Source organism: Salvia miltiorrhiza, chromosome 1, assembly GCF_028751815.1.
Source record: "Salvia miltiorrhiza cultivar Shanhuang (shh) chromosome 1, IMPLAD_Smil_shh, whole genome shotgun sequence".
In the NCBI taxonomy this organism is placed as follows: domain Eukaryota; kingdom Viridiplantae; phylum Streptophyta; class Magnoliopsida; order Lamiales; family Lamiaceae; genus Salvia; species Salvia miltiorrhiza.
The window spans coordinates 73,382,657-73,402,724 of NC_080387.1; the positions used below are offsets into that span (position 1 = coordinate 73,382,657).

Consider the following 20,068-nt stretch of genomic DNA (forward strand, 5'->3'; position numbering starts at 1 on the left):
GAAAAGGAAGAAAATAGTAAAAGCGAAAAGAGGGCATGGGGTGTGGAGGTGAGCAGCACAGTTTCAAAATCTGCGTGGGCCCACAACGTGTCACCCTCCACCGTACATCCAGACTGTTTCGATCCAACGGTCCAGATTTCCCCATTCCCTTCATATAACCCCCTCTCCTTCCTTCTCCCTCTTCCAAGACGGCTCCATCGTCTCTCTCACTCACTCTACAACACCTCCTGCGTTGCGTTTCCGGAAGGTACATTTCGATTTCAACGCGGATTTCATTTCGATCGCATCGTCTCGTCTCCTGCATTTCGTCGCCGTGATCATTTTTGTATTTTTCACCTTTTGGTGCGCGCCAATTTCTGTTTGATGTTTATCGCGTCGCTTTTGGTTTGTCTCTGCTGATAACTTGAGCTTAGACGCGTAGTGTTTTTTCATGTTTCGCGATGAATGTGTTCTTCGTTTAGCGGAATTATGGATTAGGATTCGTGCGTGATCACGTAATGTGAGTGTGTGACAGTGTGAGTGTTTTTCGATGTATCGGATCTGCATGTTTGGAGAATGTTGATTCGGACTTCGTAGCTGGTTTTTGTGAATGTTTTGTTTTGTCTATATCGATTTTTATGAAATGCATTAAATCCGTATTATGATTGAGGATGTTTTTAGGTTAGCATGATCTACAGGCGTTGAATTTAGTAATCATTGATAGTTGGAATTTATTCGTGAATGGATGATACAAATCTCCATTTCGTGTTCTTTGTTGCTTCAATTCTCATATGTGCAGGAGTCGATTTACATGATAATGTGAATAATCTATGAACGAGTGAAGGTTTTTAGCTGGAAATGATCTAAAAAGTGCATGCTAATAGCTTTCATTCCACAAAAAACACATTTATGGCGTTGCTAGCTCGGTTCCCTTTGGCATGCTGTTCATTTGTGAGGGTAGATGAGGTTTCAACTGCCAAAGTAAATTTTTGTTTTAGTTATTAATGGCCAAAGCAAACCAATGTCCTTCATTACTTTCTTTTTTTATCATTGTTACATTAATGACTTGCTGCTCATAATTTTGGAAAGTTAGAAGAGTTGTTGGTCCCCTGATTTGATGTTGGTTCTGCATTTATAGAGGAAATATCAGTTGAAAACAGGATCCGGGAATAATTTTTAGATCAGATTAAAGCATTATAAGATTTATAAAATTACTTGTGCTAATTGAAGCTCTGTTTCTAGTATTAGAACTAGTGTAACATGGCAGAAGCAGATGACATTCAGCCACTCGTCTGCGACAATGGAACTGGAATGGTTAAGGTATATTTGCAAATTCATTGTTCATAAATTTGTTATCTGCAGTCTGCTTTCTGGCCTTAATTTGATCTGGCTTCTTAAAAACTTTTGTGTGGCTTAGGCTGGATTTGCCGGGGATGATGCCCCGCGAGCTGTGTTTCCCAGCATTGTTGGTCGGCCCCGTCACACCGGTGTGATGGTGGGCATGGGCCAAAAAGATGCATATGTTGGTGATGAAGCTCAGTCGAAGAGAGGTATCTTGACTCTAAAGTACCCCATTGAACATGGTATCGTCAACAACTGGGACGATATGGAGAAGATCTGGCATCACACGTTCTATAACGAGCTACGTGTTGCACCTGAGGAGCACCCTGTGCTCCTCACTGAGGCTCCACTCAACCCCAAGGCTAACAGGGAGAAGATGACTCAGATTATGTTCGAGACATTCAACGCTCCTGCTATGTATGTCGCCATTCAAGCCGTCCTGTCCCTGTATGCCAGTGGTCGTACTACCGGTGAGCATTTCTTGTATATAGTATACACTAATCAGAATGCAACTTAAAATGATATCTTATTGATTTAAATGTTTGATAACATCATTCTATTATCTTTCTTGTGAAGGTATTGTGCTGGATTCCGGTGATGGTGTCAGCCACACTGTCCCCATCTATGAAGGGTACTCACTACCCCACGCCATCCTTCGTCTCGACTTGGCTGGGCGCGACCTTACTGACTACCTGATGAAGATTCTCACCGAGCGTGGTTACTCTTTCACCACCTCAGCAGAGCGAGAAATTGTGAGGGACATGAAGGAGAAGCTTTCCTACATCGCCCTCGACTACGAGCAGGAGCTCGAGACTGGAAAGACCAGCTCTGCCGTGGAGAAGAGCTACGAGTTGCCTGACGGGCAGGTGATCACCATTGGCAACGAGCGTTTCAGGTGCCCCGAGGTCCTCTTCCAGCCCTCGATGATAGGTATGGAAGCTGCTGGCGTCCACGAGACCACCTACAACTCCATCATGAAGTGCGACGTGGATATCAGGAAGGACCTCTACGGCAACATCGTGCTCAGCGGTGGCACCACCATGTTCACAGGCATTGCAGACAGAATGAGCAAGGAAATCACCGCCCTCGCCCCGAGCAGCATGAAGATCAAGGTCGTCGCGCCTCCTGAGAGGAAATACAGTGTCTGGATCGGAGGCTCCATCTTGGCATCCCTCAGCACTTTCCAACAGGTTAAGCTCATCTTCAACAACTATCTTCTAACATCACCAAGACATAAACGAAACTTTCTTGACTTATTTTTCGTGTCGTTGCAGATGTGGATTGCAAAGGCTGAATATGATGAGTCTGGTCCATCTATTGTGCATAGGAAGTGCTTCTAAACACTCGGATGCATCAGTTTTTTCCCCCCCACCGCGGCCGGAAGTGCAGGTCGCCGCGTTCTAGTTGTAGCTTTGTTTCTCTATATTTTGCTGGTTCTGATTTTGAGTCGATGAGCTTGAGAGGCTAGGAGTTTATTTTCTTGATATGTTCTTATTATTCTCAATTTTCATTTGATAAGAAGTTCCTGGATATAGTTTCCTTGTACTTCAATTCTTTCCTTATATTGAATTACATTACATCTTCCTAATACAACACTCATCTCTCTCTCTCTCACACACTCTCTTTATATATATGTGTGTGTGTGTGTGTTTATACAGAAGATAGAAGTGAGACTCTGGTGTGATGTTCCTTGTCCCAAAATGGATGATCTTCTTCAATGGGATGTGAGCAGCCTTTTGTATTACTATCATTTCCATGCGTTAGAAGGTGTTCCAGAAGAATCAGAGCTTTGTAGGAAGCCCTCCAATTCCATTGAAAATAAGTTTATAGTTCACTATAAAGCTGTGTAATTAATTGGTTATCGAGTTTTGGATAATCCATTAATCGAACCGAAATTCTCGGGTTCGGATATCCAATAATCGAAATTTTTGGTTATTGGATCGGTTTTAGTTATTACTTTTTAAAAAAATTCGGGTATCGGTTAACCCGATAATCGATTCGGGTTAATCGAATAACCGAAAATTATTAATTAAAAAATCGATTTTTAGATAAAATAAAATTATGTTATATTTAATTTACAAGGATGAGCTTTAGTTTAATTAGCTTTGTGTATTTTCTAGAGACCAGGGTTTAAATCCTCTAACTAGCAAATTGTTGTGAGTTTTAATTTTTTAAATAGATATTCCGATACCCAAATAACCGATATCCATACTTTTTTTCTAAGTTCTGATTTGATCCTTTTAATTTACAGATAACAACTAACAAGTGAAAGAAAAGACCAAGCAATAACAAATTATTTTTACACAATTACTCTTGTGCAACTGGTTGCACCATGCAAAATGACATCTGAACATTTCCGAATGACACTACTTCAACATACAAATGATACTTGAAGTAGTGTCATTCAGAAACCAGTTGCACGGTGCAACCGATTGGACGGGAGAATGCCTCTTATTTTTAATTGCCAAAATATTCACATATTTGAGCGAATTGTGATTTTGGATACAATTTTTATTTTCTTAAATAATAACTCGATTTTTGTCGTAGGAAGATAGATAAGGCGAACGAATTTTTTCTCATTTACTGGGAAAATAACGTGACAAGCAATGGGAAAGTACAGAACCGATCACCTACCCACCGTGAGCATGCATAACGTGCCCACTATGATGTGGCAATTGTAATTATAGTAAGATAATTTTAATTAGAGTAAGATTTATTAGTTATCTTTCCTAATTAAAATTGCCACATCAATGGTGTGTATTGTATTATATAATATCATCATGAATTATTATGTTTAAGGAAAGACATGAATCCATCTGATTCATGATATAGATGGAGTTGTCATGAATTAATCCAAAACTTTAAGGTATCGTTAATTAATTATGTTAAAGGAAAGAAAAGGACCCATATGATTCATGATAAAGCTTAATGATATTCTTTTTCTTTATAAGGTGACCTACTAATCCAAATCCTTAAATTTCCAACCCCCCAAAAAAAAAAAAACTCAAAATCCAGAAGATTGAAAAAAAAAAAAAAACTTTAGTAGAACGAGCTCGTTTCAAAAGCAAGCTAAAATATACTTTCCCACATAACCGATCACCTACCCATCGTGGGCATGCATAACGTGCCCACTATGATGTGGCAATTGTAATTATAGTAAGATAATTTTAATTAGAGTAAGATTTATTAGTTATATTTCCTAATTAAAATTGCCACATCAATGGTGGGCACGTTATGCTTGCCCACGGTGGGTAGGTGATCGGTTCTGTACACTAGAACCGATCACCTACCCACCGTGGACATGCATAACGTGCCCACTATGATGTGGCAATTGTAATTATAGTAAGATAATTTTAATTAGAGTAAGATTTATTAGTTATCTTTCCTAATTAAAATTGCCACATCAATGGTGGGCACGTTATGCTTGCCCACGGTGGGTACAGAACCGATCACCTACACACCGTGGGCATGCATAACGTGCCCACTATGATGTGGCAATTGTAATTATAGTAAGATAATTTTAATTAGAGTAAGATTTATTAGTTATCTTTCCTAATTAAAATTGCCACATCAATGGTGGGCACGTTATGCTTGCCCACGGTGGGTAGGTGATCGGTTCTGCACACCAGAACCGATCACCTACCCACCGTGGGCATGCATAACGTGTCCACTATGATGTGACAATTGTAATTATAGTAAGATAATTTTAATTAGAGTAAGATTTATTAGTTATCTTTCCTAATTAAAATTGCCACATCAATGCTGGGCACGTTATGCTTGCCCACGGTGGGTAGGTGATCGGTTCTGTACACCAGAACCGATCACCTACCCACCGTGGGCATGCATAACGTGCCCACTATGATGTGGCAATTGTAATTATAGTAAGATAATTTTAATTAGAGTAAGATTTATTAGTTATCTTTCCTAATTAAAATTGCCACATCAATGGTGGGCACGTTATGCTTGCCCACGGTGGGTAGGTGATCGGTTCTGCACACCAGAACCGATCACCTACCCACCGTGGGCATGCATAACGTGTCCACTATGATGTGGCAATTGTAATTATAGTAAGATAATTTTAATTAGAGTAAGATTTATTAGTTATCTTTCCTAATTAAAATTGCCACATCAATGGTGGGCACGTTATGCTTGCCGACGGTGGGTAGGTGATCGGTTCTGCACACCAGAACCGATCACCTACCCACCGTGGGCATGCATAACGTGCCCACTATGATGTGTCAATTGTAATTATAGTAAGATAATTTTAATTAGAGTAAGATTTATTAGTTATCTTTCCTAATTAAAATTGCCACATCATAGTGGACACGTTATGCATGCCCACGGTGGGTAGGTGATCGGTTCTGATTATTGAAGTGTATTTCATAAACACGAAGAGCAGCAGCTAGGTGTCAGCAGTAGTAGTTAGTCAGTTAGAGTTAGTTTCAACTGACTTGTTCAAGAAACTTCTTCTTTGTTGTATAAATAGTTAGCTGCTATTACGATTGCAAAAAAAAAAATGGCAAAACAACCCATTATTGTGCTTATTCTAACAATCTCATGTTTGCTGGTGTCCACGTTAGACGTGTATGCTAGAAAGCAAGTTCCCTCCCATGTCGGGGAGGAAGCAGCATCCTTCCTCCGCGACGTCTGTGGAGGAAGAGAAAAGGTTATGCAAATCCATGTATACGTCCAAGACCTCCGGATCGGGCACGAGAATGCCACCGTGGTGGAGGTGGCGAAAGCCGCCGGTGTGACCGACAACTCTCCGTACGCCTTCGGGAGCGTCCACGTCGTGGACGACCTGATGACGGAGGGGCCGAGCATAAACTCCCGGAAGCTCGGGCGCGTCCAAGGGCTCACCACTAGCGCCGACCTCTCGACGTTCGGCATCGCCATGAACATCAACATATACTTCACGGATGGGCCGTACGCCGGCAGCTCGCTCAGCATCCTCGGCCGGAACCAGGTGATGGACGAGCGGCGGGAGCTGTCGGTGGTCGGCGGCACCGGCATCTTCCGATACGCTCGTGGCTACCTAATCCAGACCTCCTATTCAACGGATGACGCGGCTCAGTACGCGGTGTTGGAATACAACATCTACACCACCTACGATGCTCAAATGTGAGGGAAGCAAATCGACTTTGATCGATTCGTCTGATAAATGCAAGCATCACACCTATGTTGAATTCAATAAATGTTTGTACGTGTGCTTCATCTTCTTCTGGGTGAATTCAATAAATGTTTTGCAGTTAACTAATGGAATAATTCGATGCACTGCAAATCAATTTGTCATTTAAGTCCTGAGACAAGAGGTGGTCTTGGGTACACCCAATGTACCGTACAACTGGGTTGTATCTTCACTTAGATTTTGACTCGTCATCTAATTTAAACCCATACCCTGACCCAAATCATATAAATAACATTATTTTGAATACGGGTCGACCCGATTGTACCCAAGATTTTGTGAAGAGACAAATACATATATGCCTATTATAATATGAGGTGGTTTCATGTACACTCGGGTTGTACCCGATCGGCCGGATCCTTATCCAGTTAAACTATCTTGATCCATTCTTTTTTTAAATGACACTAAGAGGGTGTTTGGCTAAGCTTATTTTAAAGAGCTTCTAAGCTCTTGGAGCTTATAAGATGTAATTTTTAAAAGCTTATAAGCTGTTAAAGTGTTTGGATAATTGAACTTATAGGCTAAAGAGAGAGATTTTTTTTAGAGAGGGAGAATCGAAGAAAAATGAACTTGAATGATATATAATGAAAATAATAAATTATAATTGAAAAATATTTGTAAAAAGATTATTGTATATGAGATTATAAAAAAATAAGTTGGGGTAGATTATAAATGAACTCATGAAACTTATTTTTGGAGCTTATAAGCTGTTTAGAAACTTATTTTACCAAACACTTTGAAGGAGCTTATAAGCTATTTTGAGGAGCTTATAAGCTCAGCCAAACACCATCTAAGACTAACACGAAATGACACAAACACGATCTTGGAATGATACTAACACTGTTTTACAAATAAAGTTCATGTATATAGTTTGCTTGTACTTCAATTCTTTCCTTACATTGAATTACATCTTCCTAATACAACACTCATCTCTCTCTCCCACTCTCTCTGTATATACGTGTGTGTGTGTGTGTGTTTATACAGAAGATAGAAGTGAGACTCTGGTCTGATGCTCCTTGTCCCAAAATGGATGATCTTCTTCAATGGGATGTGAGCAGCCTTTTATATTACTATCATTTTCAGCCATCATGTTGGTTGCTAATAACTTGGTGTATTCATCTGATCCCAGCAAGTTAGCCTTCGCTGCAGCATCACGATGACGATGGCCGCCGAGGAAGAGGGACTTTGATCGGAAAACGGGGTGGTGATCGTTGTCGCCGTCGTCGTTGCCGGAGCTCTGAGTGTGGTTGAAACTCCCGAAGCCTTTGATTCCAACCGTTAGTTTCCTTGCTCTTGCTCTCTCTTCTTTCAGATATGATCTGTCTTGGAGAAGATCCACTACTCTTTCTGATTTGTTCTTCACACTCAATCCCCAGTTGAACCTGCGTTTTTATACACCATTAATACCTTTTATAATCTCAACTTCTTTTCCTGTTTCTTGATCTTGATTTTTGAGGGGCACGTAGTTTTGTAGAGGTGCAAAATCTTGAATTCCAATACTAGCCATTCTCATATTTTACAGATGAATATAGCAATGGAGAGGAAAAATAGATAAAAATAGTCATGTTTTTGGTTTAAAGCACAATTTTCAGAGTTCGAGAGTTTTTTAGGATAGTAACTTAGGTTGATTTGGAAATTAGGGCAAAAATTTTCGGACTTGTAAAAATAGGACACTAATTTTTTTTAAGAGTAAAATAGGACACTAATTAATAATTGTTGCACCCGTATCACATTTCTCGGCCGAGAAAATGTCCTATTTTTACGATGCTTATTAATTAGTGTCCTATTTTACTCTAAAAAAAAATTAGTCTTCTATTTTTACAAGTCCAAAAGTTTTTGTCATAATTTTCAAATCAACATAAGTTACTGTTCTAAAAAATTCTCTGACTCGACAATTCATGATAAAATTGGAGATTCACAATCAAGAATATGTTTGGTAGTGAATGGTTGTTATAATTTTTTTTTAATCTTTGTGATTATTTGAACCTTCAATTATTCAAACCCTCTTAGAGGGAAAATGTCTTACCAATTGAACTCTTGATTGTGAATTGACTTATTTATGGAGCCATTCACAATTAATTTTATCATTAATAAAAATGGTTATTTTTTAATATCTTATGAATAGAGAAGTGCAATATTGAGATGGAAAGAATAGAGAAGTAAAGGGGGGAAAGAGTAGTACCCTTTGTCATCTATGAAGTGAAAAGTAGCCATATCTCTAATGGTATCTTCATCGCTTTCAAATTCCTCTGCTATTCTTTGTGGGCCATGCGTGAGAAGATGTTCCAGAAGAATCAGAGCTTTGTAGGAAGCCCTCCAATTCCATGTTTCGAACTTCGACAACCTGAATCAAAATACAAATATTTAAAATAAAATAAAATAATAACATTAATATAGATTAAATGTGAATGGTGCTCGTATAAGATGTTCATAATAAGATATATAGTAATATTTCTATTAAGTATATTTTAATTCTTTTTAATTTCTTAAGTTAAAATGTTTTACTAAATCTTAATACAATTATTATATACTAGTATTAATCTTATTAAAAAATAACATTAAAGTAGCTAAAAAAATTGAAAGACGTGATAATCTAGATTGATGATTTCAATAATTCAATCACTAAATTGATAGTATTCTTTTTCCGAAATTCCAAGCCGGTCGGGATAATAAATATAGCTATTCCTAATTTATTCTACGGATCCGTTTTTATCACGTGTAAATTTATCATGAGAAAATAAAATTTAAAAAAACTTCTCATATATAAGTCCTCTTTCTTACTTCAATTTTTATAGAAGATAATTTCACAATTTTTCATTCTTATTTTTTATTTTAAGGATGAATAATATTATTACACAAAAAATAGAGGGATAATATATATTATCCTCTTGAAGTGGAAAGGATTCAAATCACAATTCTCTTTTATAGAAAATAAGATAAATTATTTTTATCTATCTTTTTCTCATAATAGATTTACAATCACGGAGAACACACCCTACATGAAAAAGATCGTACAAAAATACAAGTTGATATGAAAAAACATGCAGAAATACGAACATACATACATACATACATATTTTTTAATATGGCAATTATTTTTCTAGAAATGAAAAAAAGAAACCTGTGGTGCAAGATATGAACAATTCGTTCATAATCATCAACTTCGAAGGCAGCACGAGCTATGAGTCTCATGGCATGAACATCTGCTGCCAATGAATCTCCATTTGTCACATCTTCTGTCAATCTTCATATATTCATTCAACACACAAATTAATCAAAATTAAACAAACCCATATATATGTTTTTAAACTTGGAAATAAATGAAAGAATAGAGCTCACAATTGTGCAGGTGTCACATCAGTTAGAACCAATCTTGCTCTCTTGATCTTCTCTCTCAAGAAAAATGAAGCTTGTCTCTTGAAATCTTCCATCAAAGACCCCATTTTTGTCAAATGTTTGTGGTTTTCAATGTTTTTGCATTAATGGGCTATTTATATATATGAGTGTATCCATATTTACACACACAAAAAAATCATAGAAATGTGAGGAAAAATAGTCTAGATGAGGTAGGCAATATAACCACTCCATTATAGCACAATGAGAATTCAACCACTCTATAAAGTGGATTTGCATGTGTATTGGAGAAGATAAGATGACTTCAAAAATGTCTTCTTTAATCAAGATTTGACTATGGGATTAACAGAAAACTGGCAAATTCCATTAGCTTGTCAATATTTAATCTATTTTATTTGTATCTTAGTGCTTGTTTTACTGTTGATGTGTGGTTTAATCCCTAATGAGGATAGAAAATTTTAAATTGTATGATGCAATGTTTGACCATTTTTCTAGAATTCATCTTTGATGTTAGGTCTAAGTTTTGACTCTTCGTGTTTTTGTCCTAAATTTATAGTTGGCATTTCTGCAATTGTTCTTGAGAAACTGTAGTAGCAATGGTTGTTTATAGGGTCAATTGAGAAATTATTTGTGAGGTCTTGCCTCTAATTTGAATATTTATTAGAATATTTATTAGAGAGATAGATAATTGCGTATTAATATCAAACATGGACAAGATAATGCTACAAATTCGATTTAAACTTTGAATTGTTGCAATTAAGACACAACTTCACAATTTGCAACAAATTAGACTCTTATATTTTTCAGGGTTATTAGCATGTAAATACACCAATTTTGAAGGTAATTTAGTTTTGCACATGAACTTTAAAAGGAGTAAAAAAAATATAGTATAAACTTTAATGTTATAGCAATTTTACCACAATTAAAGTTTCGCTCAAATTAAAGCCGACGTATCAATTTTCGCTCAAAATGAATTTGTGGTAAAACTACAACATTAAAATTCATGTATTTTTTGACTCATTTTAGATTTCATGTGCAAAACCAGACTATTCCCAAAATTGATATATTTGGACATTAATAACCCTATTTTTAACAGTCGTACAAAGTTAAAACTCAATTAATTTATTGTCTTCCCGTATTGTCAATTTTTTCATCGAACGTCCGAGTTTCAATTCGATTTATCGGAAACGCTCTAACTCGACCGCACCGACTCACAACTCAATTACCCAATATTACCCAATCATGTCAAAAACAAGTTGAATAAAAGTTACATTTCTTTTCTTCTTCTTTTTTTTCTTGGAGAGAAAATTACATTCTTGAGTCATACATTATACTAACATATAGAGAAGAATCTGATCATTTTCCTGCATACTCTACGACCTCTATTTCATCAACTTGAGTTGAGTAATCAAATCCACAATTGAAGCTAATACAGATGTATGAAAATCCTTACAAAAATCTTTGAGCTGAATGATCTGATGAGTCAGATAAGCAATGGATGCTGAGTAACAGCAGATCTATTACACAATATTACAGCTTTGCCACATTGTATGTCAGAATCTCAGCTGCATCAATTAGTATGTGTTTACCTTAACACGTCGTATCAAATCCGGTTCTCCGTCTCAGAACAATGCATCGAGGTCTAGATTATGCTGCGACCTAACCCGGCTCGTGGTGAAGCTTCATGAATGAATTTTCCACATGCCAGTTCTATAACCAACAGACATGAGTCCTAGCTCCCACAACATATTTGGGATGCTAAACAAGTTGACCTTTGATCCGGGAATTTCGCACCAGCTTACGGAGATTTCAATCATGGGGATGTGGAACACTTTGCACAAGTACACTAATTCAACGTCGAAGCACCACCTGCATCAAGATTGGAGATTCATTCAGCGAGGGAACACAAATGACTAAACCCGAGAAAGAGCAAGAAACGAACTTTTCAGAGAAGGTAGATGAAAGAAACGAGTAGATTTAGTGAAAAGAATTGGCCAGTTGATTCTTAAGAACTGAAATGAGCTATACTAGCACGCTAAGTTATTGTTCCAACAAGAAAGTGCTGTCTTGCGACCAATATATATGACAAGGATACAACAGAAGCAGTAACAAAAGCACAATTAGTCAAAGATGGTTTATTGAGTCACCTTTTCAAGCGGATATTGGTGAATAGTTTTCGGGCAGCAGCTCTTGTGAACATCTTAAAACCACACTGAAACATAAAGAGGAGCAAGGAGAAGAAAAATAAGAAAAGTAGTACAAAAAATTTAGTTTACAATTACAGAGAACAACTAAATGAATTTAAGAATGAACTAATAAAGTACTCAAAAATAGAGAACAACTATTCATAACATTAACATCAAAAGAATCAATACGATGACAAATGAAGATCTGACAACCAGATATCATGTTCTGCGGTTCGATGATTGGATGAAGAGAGGAATGCGCGTTTATCTCTCAAAAAATACCATGCACATAAGAAAATAATACCACAAGCAAGACTCTAAGGAGAATAATAGAGTTCTCAAGTCTGCATTACCTGTGTGTCTCTAATTCCAGGACCAGCAGCCAACAGAACTACCAAATGGAATCCCTTCATCAAGAAATTACGGTACCATTTCCTCTGAGAAATTAGACAAACATGAACGCAGATTAGACAACATATAAATCAAGACAAACTCAAAGTAACTCACACAAGTGAACATGCAACATTACTCAACTGATGCTAGAGCCTTCTCCTCAAGATGAGCACGTGACCCAAAAGCAGCAATAGGGACATCGGAGATCCTTAAAGTCGCATCGCTAGAAGTAGAGTCTCCATACTTTTGTTCCTTAGCAGCAACTGCATGAATCTGACAAGGGAGTTGTCCGCTAAGACATACAACTATGTACGATTTTGTTTAGTTTTATTTTCAGAATGAGTTGCATAAGGAAAACATAAGGATGATAGTATTCCTTTGGATCTCGATTACTTGGAACAAAGTTGGCTTTTCAGGAGACTATGTTCGGTCTTGATAAAATGGGACATTTCAGGTAGAGGTCATCTATGTGTTCTTTAATGGTGGCAAGAGTGAGGGTTATATGAATGACATAAAGCAGATAAAGCACCTCCGGATAATAAAAATTTGACTAACCTGGTTTTCAAGTTTCTCAAGGTCACTCACTTTGGTGGCACCATCAGCATCAAGCATTAGAAGTAGTTCACCTCGTGAGTGAAGCATACCCTGTTTAGCCATGCTTCCCAAAGCAAAAAGATTCAGTGTTTTGTTTGTAGTAGAAGACCTAAGATCATAACATCAATGTTTTGCTGAACTAATTATTCAGAATGACTCACTTTCCTTATGGCTTCTCCCTTTCCATGGTTCCGCCCAAGAAGAACTACCCTGACATTTTCCACAGTGTATCTCTTCACAAAGTCAAATGCTACTCTTTTTGTACCATCAGCACTTCCATCATCAACAATAATCACCTATTCCAATTTGGATCATAACAAATACGCAGTTTACTAATCAGCAAATCGTAATGTAACATCCTTTTGCATACAGGCATATTATGATGAGATTGAAAAGCTAAAAAAGCAAAGGAAACCTAAACAATATTACATTAATATATCCTCCAAAGAAAAAAAAATTAGTCATTGTATTGATCAACAATCAACACCAAATTTGAAAAAGTCAAGTACCAAACTATAGGCTTTGGTATCTAATTTGATAAGCACTCAACTTGAAATCTATAACAGTGTTTATTAAGTACCTCATATGAAAACGACTTGTCCTTCGCTGCGCGATCTTCAAGATAACTACAGTTATCGATTCGATTATTAGAAAACGATTTGAAGATATGCTGAGAATTTTCAGTGAGGTAGCAAAACATCGTAGACAAATTACTTATTTACTTACATAGATTCCTAAGAAAAGATCATAATGAGATTCCGAATACCTATTCTGGGTGTTTCTCTGTGTGCATAATTATCTATTATACAACTACACAGGATTTAACACTAGCCAAGACGTAACTATGATGTAACACAAACCCCATCCTCTTAAGAAAACTCCAAGTCAAACCAAAGGAGCATACTTCCTGAATAGATTGTAATCAATTTTCCTTTCAGAGATATGTTCCAATGGGAGTAATATTATGAGTTAAAGAGCTACATCACGAGAGCTACTATAATGCAGAACCACTTCCCATGGACCAGATCATCTTGTGTTTCATAAAGAAGTTATGAATTAAAAGTACAATATGTAGTCGAGCACAGAATGGATTTTTTTTCTACTATATTAATACGAACACTGCCACCAAAGTTGTTGTCTATGTCCGATTAAAATTTGATTCAAATAAATAAACATCCAGATCATATCATCAATGCATACAAATTCAGAAAAGCAAATGATTAGCTTAGATAATTTAGATTACTTCAAGGTTTCATCAAGAGCCCCTGGAAGTCTGTGCTCTTCGTTGTATGCTGGAATTATCAAAGATATGTACTTTTCAGCAGGATCGACGATATGGGGACAAGGAACCTAGTTCAGAACAGAAACTCAATCAACAAATGCACGCATGTAAGCTGCAGGAAGTAAAAAAAAGTTCAAACCACTTCAAAATTTTCCCCAAGCTTCAAATCATTTAAACACAAAACTACAACACAAAAACCCTGAATTGTGCAGCATGGGAGCGCAGATCAGAGTGAATAATATCATATCGCACTATCTGCAACAAAACTGAATCGTGAACTCGTACCGATTTCAAAGAATTCGGATCCTCGAAAACTGGCGGCGCCTCTACGTGACAGCTAAAAGAGAAAAAAGTTAAAATTGCAACAAGAAGAAATTTTGAGATAATTTCAAACCAATTGAGAGTCTGAATCGTACTTGTGACTGTGCTTTCTTCTGAACGAGGCGAAAACGATGGCCGCCAACAATCCAAACGCCAAAACTGATGCCACGATCGCTAGGGATTCAAACAACGCCCAAATGAATCCCATTTCTCTCCGGAATCAGAAATTCAAAAAAACCCTATTGGCTCTTCAAAATCCTATAATATTTCCCAATAAATCAGGAATTCTTCCAAAATCCTAGAATTTTTTTCCAATAAATCAGGAATTCAACTCGATTATAGTAATCAATCGATCTGCCAGTTTAGCTAATTTAGCTAATGGCTAAGTCAAGGCTCGCGCCTAGGGTTTGAAAGATATACTCCCAATTCTGAATTGTTTAATTACATAATTTGGATTGCCTTCGTTGAAATTGAGCAAGTGAACTTTGAAGAAATGTTTGTATCAGTTTACTTTTTTCTTCAACTACTTAACAACTTGTTGGTTAATTACTCCCTCCGTCCCACAAATCTTAACACGTTTGGTTTCGCCACAAAAATTAAAAAATTATAAATTAGTGTTTTAAGTGTGTAATTAATAAAGTGATAAAGTAGGAGAGAAGATAATACTTATTACCTTATTTAGAAATGTGTCAAGATTCGTGTAACCGTCCAAAAAGAAAAAACGTGTCAAGATTCATAGGAGGAGGAAGTACTTAGTTTGTCAATTTACATCGAAAGCAATAAATCAATTCGAATAAATCGAGAAAAAGAAAATGAATTAGAGCCTGGCGATCTTGATTTTTTTAAAATGGTATAAGTGATTATTTAAGTGAAATGTTCTTTATTCAAAGATTTTATTTCACTAAAATTTTATTTTAAAAATATATATATATTCCACATAAAAAAAACATTATATATACCTCATTTTCGACATTAAACATTCATTTTCAATGACCAATACATTAATTAAATTAAAGGTATTACACATTATTTATGTATTGGTGCACTCTAACTAAACTTATATCTGTACCTCATGTTATTCCTATTTTTACAAAATTGATCATATTGTCTCATTTATATATCTTATAATATAGTTTTGTGGTAATATATACCTCTTTCTGTTTTTTGTATGTTTTCAACTAACAAGTTATTGTGTGTGTTGGCCACACGATAGAGTAATTAATACTCCCTCCGTCCCAATAATCTTGTCCCACTTTTCTTTTTGGGTTGTCCCAATAATCTTGTCTCATTTCCTTTTTAGGTAAATTTTAAGGCTAATTAACTCTCACTTAAACATGATTCTAATTAAACTTACCCCCTCTAAATTACATCTACTCGTCTCTCTCTCTCTCTACCGTCTCCCTCATTCTCCCTCTCTAAATTCACTCCACCATTTCCCCTCTGTAAATCCACCGGCGCCGCCGCTCACTTCCCCTCTGTTCCACCGGTAGCGCCTCCCTCTTCCCTCTCTGTTCCGCCACCGCCGCCTCCGCCTCCGCCTCCCACCTTCCCCATCTGTAAATCTGCTGCCCTCTTCCCCCTCTGTAACTCAACAGTCACCGCCGCTCCCTTCCCCTCTGTTTCGCCGGCGCTGCCTCCCTCTTCCCCCTCTGTAACGCCGCCGCCGCCGCCGTCTCCCCCCTTCCCCCTCTGTAAATCCGTCGAGCACAGATCTAAACTCCCCCTTCTCTTGCCTCTCTCTCTTCTCCACCCTCCATACTCGCGTCGCCCTCCCATCTCCCCCGCCCTCTCGCCAGCGCCACTCACCTCTGCCCCCTGACACCACTTCCCTCCCTCCCCCCTTTCACTCCTCTGAACCAGCCGCCATCAGCTTCCCTTCGACGAAGCAGCAGCGGCGGGCTGCCGTCTCCACCTCTCTCTCCGCCTCCGAACCCTAAATCCCCAAATCCAAATGCCACCCCTTCGATTCCGGCGATTGTACAGCCATAGGGCTGCCGCCGCGGTGCCTTCTCCCGGTTAGTGAAGACGATGGAAAATTTGTTGGAAGAAATTTAGCTTTTTATGTTTAGATATTTGTTGAAGAAATTTGGTTTTTCTGTTCTTGGCTTTTCCAGATTTTGTTCTTTGTCAATGAAGATGATGAAAAATTTGTTCTTGGTTTTGTGTTCTTGGTTAGCAAAGACGAAAATTTGTTCTTGGTTTTGTGTTATTGTGTTCTTGGTTCACTGTTCTGGATGGAGAGAGGCGGCGATGAGGCTGGGGGCTGTGCCGACGCCGGCCGGGGAAGGAGGCGGCGCAAGTGTGGCTCCGCCTACTGTTGCCGTCGCCGGGGAGATGAGGAAGAAACAAGAATAATTTTAAGCTATATTTAATTTCTTCTTAAACATGTGGGACCTTCTAGTTGACAACACTAATTTCACGCTTCTTAATCTTTGTGCCCAAAAGAAACGGGACAACATTATTGGGACAGAGGGAGTATTAGGTTAAAACCTTAAATTTGAATTTACTATGTGTGACACGATCTTTAAATTTGTGTTCGTTTCGATAAAAGTGAAATCGTGGATTAGGGTTTGAGAGTCAATTAGGGGACAAGTCGTGCGACACGAATTGGGATTTGGAAATTCAAAACTCAAAAATTGAACAATCAAAATAAACAATAAAATAATTAAAATATTTTTGAAAAATAAGGAGCCGCAGGCCGTGAAAGTTGGGCCCATATATTTAGCCCAAGCAGTTTTTTAGCGGGCCAGCCTGTATCGTAGGCAGAATAATTATTATTTTTTTATCGAAGCAGAATAATTATTTTAAATTATTATATAATTTATAAGTGTTTGGCTAAGCTTATTTTAAAGAGCTTATAAGCTCTAACAGCTTATAAGATATTTCAAGATTTTATAAATTATAATTTCTTAAAAGATTATAAGTTATCAAAGTGTTTGAATAATTGAGTTTATAAGCTAAAGAGATGACTTGAATGATTTATCAAAGTGTTTGAATAATTGAGTTTTTTATTGGAGAGAGAAAATCGAAAAGAAATGACTTGAATGATTTATGATGAAAATAATAAATTATAGTTGAAAAACATTTGAAAAATGATTGTTGCATATAAGATTATGATGAGGAGTGATATGTGCAGAGTAGGGAAATGATGTAAATTAGAGGGATCGGCTCCACTAGCGGAATGAGTATGGCAGAGGAAGCGCACTCGTCAGAGGAATCATCCTCGCCAGAGAGATCTCACTCTCCAGAGGCATCTCATCTACCAGAAGAATCACCTTCACCAGAGAAGTCAGCTTTCGCCAGAGAAAAGGTCTTCAACAGCGGAATCGCCTGAAACGCGGGAGATTCTCCGCGTGAAGGCGAAATTACCGTCATGTCCCTCGATCACGCCAAGTGCATGCCCTAGCATTGATTTTACTATTTTACCCTCCTATGTAATCTATAAATAGGCCCTGAGTTAGTGCATTGTATTTATGCTATCTCTTATTTTTTGAATACAACAGCTACTTTTCTCTCGTTCTAAGCTTTCCGATTGTTTACTTTGCCTTCTCCGATCATACGCACTAGGTATAGTCTATATTTATCGCTTTCTAGATTAGGTGTTGGTTTCTTGAAACACCAGATTATAAAAAAAATAATAAGTTGGTGTAGATGAACTTATTTTTGGGGAGCTTATAAGTTGTTTAAGAGCTTATTTTGTCAAATACTTTGAATGAGCTTATAAGCTCATAAACAACTTATAAGCTCAGCCAAACACCCTCTAAGTTGTATTAAATGCTCATTTTTTAAAATTGTATTAAATGCTCATTACAATTTCGAATGTATTATATTTTCACATAAGATGAGTTAAATTACAATGTTAAAATTGGGTTTATATTTAATATTTATATGCTCCCAATAATCACAAGTCATGTGATCATTATGGAGTGTAAAATTGTGTGCGGGTAATTTTTAAATTTTTGTGCGGGTAGTGTTCCCAACTTTTTGTTGGTAGTGGTTCCACCTACGTGCAATTGTTTTCTCACCTTTTATGTGGTGTAGAGGTTTGTCGTGCGGATTGTTTATTTAATTATATATTAGACATCTCTTTATAATTTTTTTATTAAAAAAAAATAGATAAAAATGTTTAATAAACAATCGACCACTAGTTCGTTATTGGCTACGAATAAAATCAAATATAATTGAATTGAAAATTGCCAACCCATCAACTCCAAGTTGCACCAAAGCTTTGCCACTACTTGTTCTTCACATAGTGGTGACCACCTCAACGATAATAGTTCGATTTAATCGTCTTCAAAATTAGTTGTATCTCAAATATATTGCAGGAGGTATTGTAATCATCATGTTTATTAATAAGAATAATTTCATAATATATATATTGATCGATTCAATTTAGGCAGACTCGTATTTAACCTCATAACAATATCACGTGAAAGTAGTCCTAATTTTCTTCAAGTGCGAAAAAAAAAGATGATGAGGGTTGTATTTTTTAATTTTTGATTTCCATATTTGAAAAATACAATTTAATTAGGATTAATTTTAAAAATCTCTTGTGATGTAGTCATATTGGGTCTCTCATTGAGTCATTTCTCAATGTCTTTCCATATGATAAAATTAATTTTAATAATATTGGGCTAATCAAATCTTAAATTATTTCGATTCAATTTTATGTCGACTAACCGAACACATCTAGGGATGACAATCGGGTACAACGGGTACGTATAGTGACTATCCATATCCATACCCACGAACTAAATGGATAGTGGTTTTTACCCACGAAACTATCCATGGATATCAAATGGTATCCAAACTCGCTATCCGTCGGGTATCCACAAACCCGCTATTCGCCGGATACCCACTATCCGCCGGATACCCGCCACCTACTATCCGCCGGATACTCACGAAACAAAATTTAAATATAAATTTACAACAAATTTAATAGAAAAAAAAAAAATCAACATAAATAACATAGTTCAAATCCATATGTTGAAATCCACAAAGAACAATGTTTAAATTCAAATTCATCAACTAAAATATAAAATCCAACAAAATTCTATAATTGCTCAACAAAATTCAAATTTAAATTAGACTATTAGAATTTGGGCCTTAGTTCAGTTTCTGTTTGGGCCTATTTTAAGATATAATATGCTAGCTCATAATCTCAAAATATATATTCAAAGCCCATATTTTATGGAATTTTTTGTGGATATTTGACGGGTAATTCACGGATAATTGACGGATATTTTTCGCTGGTAAACGGGTTTCGCGGGTATGGATAGTAAGTATCCAAACCCATACACACAAACTAAATAAATAGATATCAAATGGTATCCAAACCCACCCTAATAGGTTCGGGTTTTCGCGGATATCCGTTACCCGCGGGTAGATTGTCATTCCTAAACACATCATAGAAAATGTTGATTTATGTTAGAT

At 36.9% G+C, this 20,068-nt stretch overlaps 5 protein-coding genes across 7 annotated transcripts; 2 read left to right on the forward strand and 3 right to left on the reverse strand.

Moving 5' to 3' along the window:
• The first annotated feature begins 174 nt into the window (after window positions 1-174).
• LOC131005937 (actin-like) lies at window positions 175-2,913 on the forward strand. Of its 2 annotated transcripts, none has more exons than XM_057933058.1 (5): window positions 175-247; window positions 1,222-1,299; window positions 1,397-1,790; window positions 1,897-2,510; window positions 2,595-2,913. In XM_057933058.1, the coding sequence occupies exons 2-5, from the start codon at window positions 1,240-1,242 to the stop codon at window positions 2,658-2,660; spliced, it is 1,134 nt and encodes a 377-aa protein (XP_057789041.1). In that variant the 5' UTR covers window positions 175-247; window positions 1,222-1,239; the 3' UTR covers window positions 2,661-2,913. The 2 variants fall into 2 exon arrangements, with proteins under 2 accessions (XP_057789041.1, XP_057789042.1); XM_057933059.1 differs by having other exon boundaries at window positions 184-247; window positions 1,228-1,299.
• A 2,923-nt stretch (window positions 2,914-5,836) lies between these two features.
• On the forward strand, window positions 5,837-6,445 carry LOC131012892 (dirigent protein 11-like). The gene has a single exon (XM_057940876.1). The coding sequence runs from the start codon at window positions 5,837-5,839 to the stop codon at window positions 6,443-6,445; it is 609 nt and encodes a 202-aa protein (XP_057796859.1).
• An 867-nt stretch (window positions 6,446-7,312) lies between these two features.
• LOC131005978 (ENTH domain-containing protein C794.11c-like) lies at window positions 7,313-10,169 on the reverse strand. Its single transcript, XM_057933119.1, has 4 exons — window positions 9,845-10,169; window positions 9,627-9,749; window positions 8,688-8,849; window positions 7,313-7,887 (listed from the first exon to the last, which is right to left on the reverse strand). The coding sequence occupies exons 1-4, from the start codon at window positions 9,946-9,948 to the stop codon at window positions 7,482-7,484; spliced, it is 795 nt and encodes a 264-aa protein (XP_057789102.1). The 5' UTR covers window positions 9,949-10,169; the 3' UTR covers window positions 7,313-7,481.
• Window positions 10,170-11,218: 1,049 nt separating this feature from the next.
• LOC131005950 (uncharacterized) lies at window positions 11,219-15,186 on the reverse strand. Of its 2 annotated transcripts, XR_009095369.1 has the most exons (11): window positions 14,731-15,186; window positions 14,600-14,651; window positions 14,276-14,382; window positions 13,613-13,658; window positions 13,194-13,328; window positions 12,994-13,083; window positions 12,580-12,711; window positions 12,399-12,482; window positions 12,007-12,071; window positions 11,384-11,728; window positions 11,219-11,334 (listed from the first exon to the last, which is right to left on the reverse strand). XR_009095369.1 is itself a non-coding variant. In XM_057933075.1 (10 exons), exons 1-10 carry the CDS (start codon window positions 14,841-14,843, stop codon window positions 11,542-11,544), a joined length of 1,011 nt encoding a protein of 336 aa, XP_057789058.1. In that variant the 5' UTR covers window positions 14,844-15,186; the 3' UTR covers window positions 11,219-11,541. The 2 variants fall into 2 exon arrangements, 1 of the variants encoding a protein (XP_057789058.1); XM_057933075.1 differs by having other exon boundaries at window positions 11,219-11,728.
• Window positions 15,187-16,099: 913 nt separating this feature from the next.
• LOC131012903 (glycine-rich protein DOT1-like) lies at window positions 16,100-16,411 on the reverse strand. Its single transcript, XM_057940883.1, has one exon. The coding sequence runs from the start codon at window positions 16,409-16,411 to the stop codon at window positions 16,100-16,102; it is 312 nt and encodes a 103-aa protein (XP_057796866.1).
• Window positions 16,412-20,068: the final 3,657 nt, after the last annotated feature.

Coding starts and splice junctions, on each gene's coding strand:
- LOC131005950 (XM_057933075.1), bottom strand. CDS start 14,843: ATGGGATTCATTTGGGCGTTGTTTGAATCCCTAGCGATCGTGGCATCA. Junction 13,329..13,612: donor ACAAGTCGTTTTCATATGAG/GTACTTAATAAA, acceptor AAATTGGAATAG/GTGATTATTGTTGATGATGG. Junction 11,729..12,006: donor ACCAATATCCGCTTGAAAAG/GTGACTCAATAA, acceptor ATCTTGATGCAG/GTGGTGCTTCGACGTTGAAT.
- LOC131012892 (XM_057940876.1), top strand. CDS start 5,837: ATGGCAAAACAACCCATTATTGTGCTTATTCTAACAATCTCATGTTTG.
- LOC131012903 (XM_057940883.1), bottom strand. CDS start 16,411: ATGGGAGGGCGACGCGAGTATGGAGGGTGGAGAAGAGAGAGAGGCAAG.
- LOC131005937 (XM_057933058.1), top strand. CDS start 1,240: ATGGCAGAAGCAGATGACATTCAGCCACTCGTCTGCGACAATGGAACT. Junction 1,300..1,396: donor ATGGAACTGGAATGGTTAAG/GTATATTTGCAA, acceptor TGTGTGGCTTAG/GCTGGATTTGCCGGGGATGA. Junction 1,791..1,896: donor TGCCAGTGGTCGTACTACCG/GTGAGCATTTCT, acceptor TTTCTTGTGAAG/GTATTGTGCTGGATTCCGGT.
- LOC131005978 (XM_057933119.1), bottom strand. CDS start 9,948: ATGGGGTCTTTGATGGAAGATTTCAAGAGACAAGCTTCATTTTTCTTG. Junction 8,850..9,626: donor GTTCATATCTTGCACCACAG/GTTTCTTTTTTT, acceptor ATTTTGATTCAG/GTTGTCGAAGTTCGAAACAT. Junction 7,888..8,687: donor CACTTCATAGATGACAAAGG/GTACTACTCTTT, acceptor ATAAAAACGCAG/GTTCAACTGGGGATTGAGTG.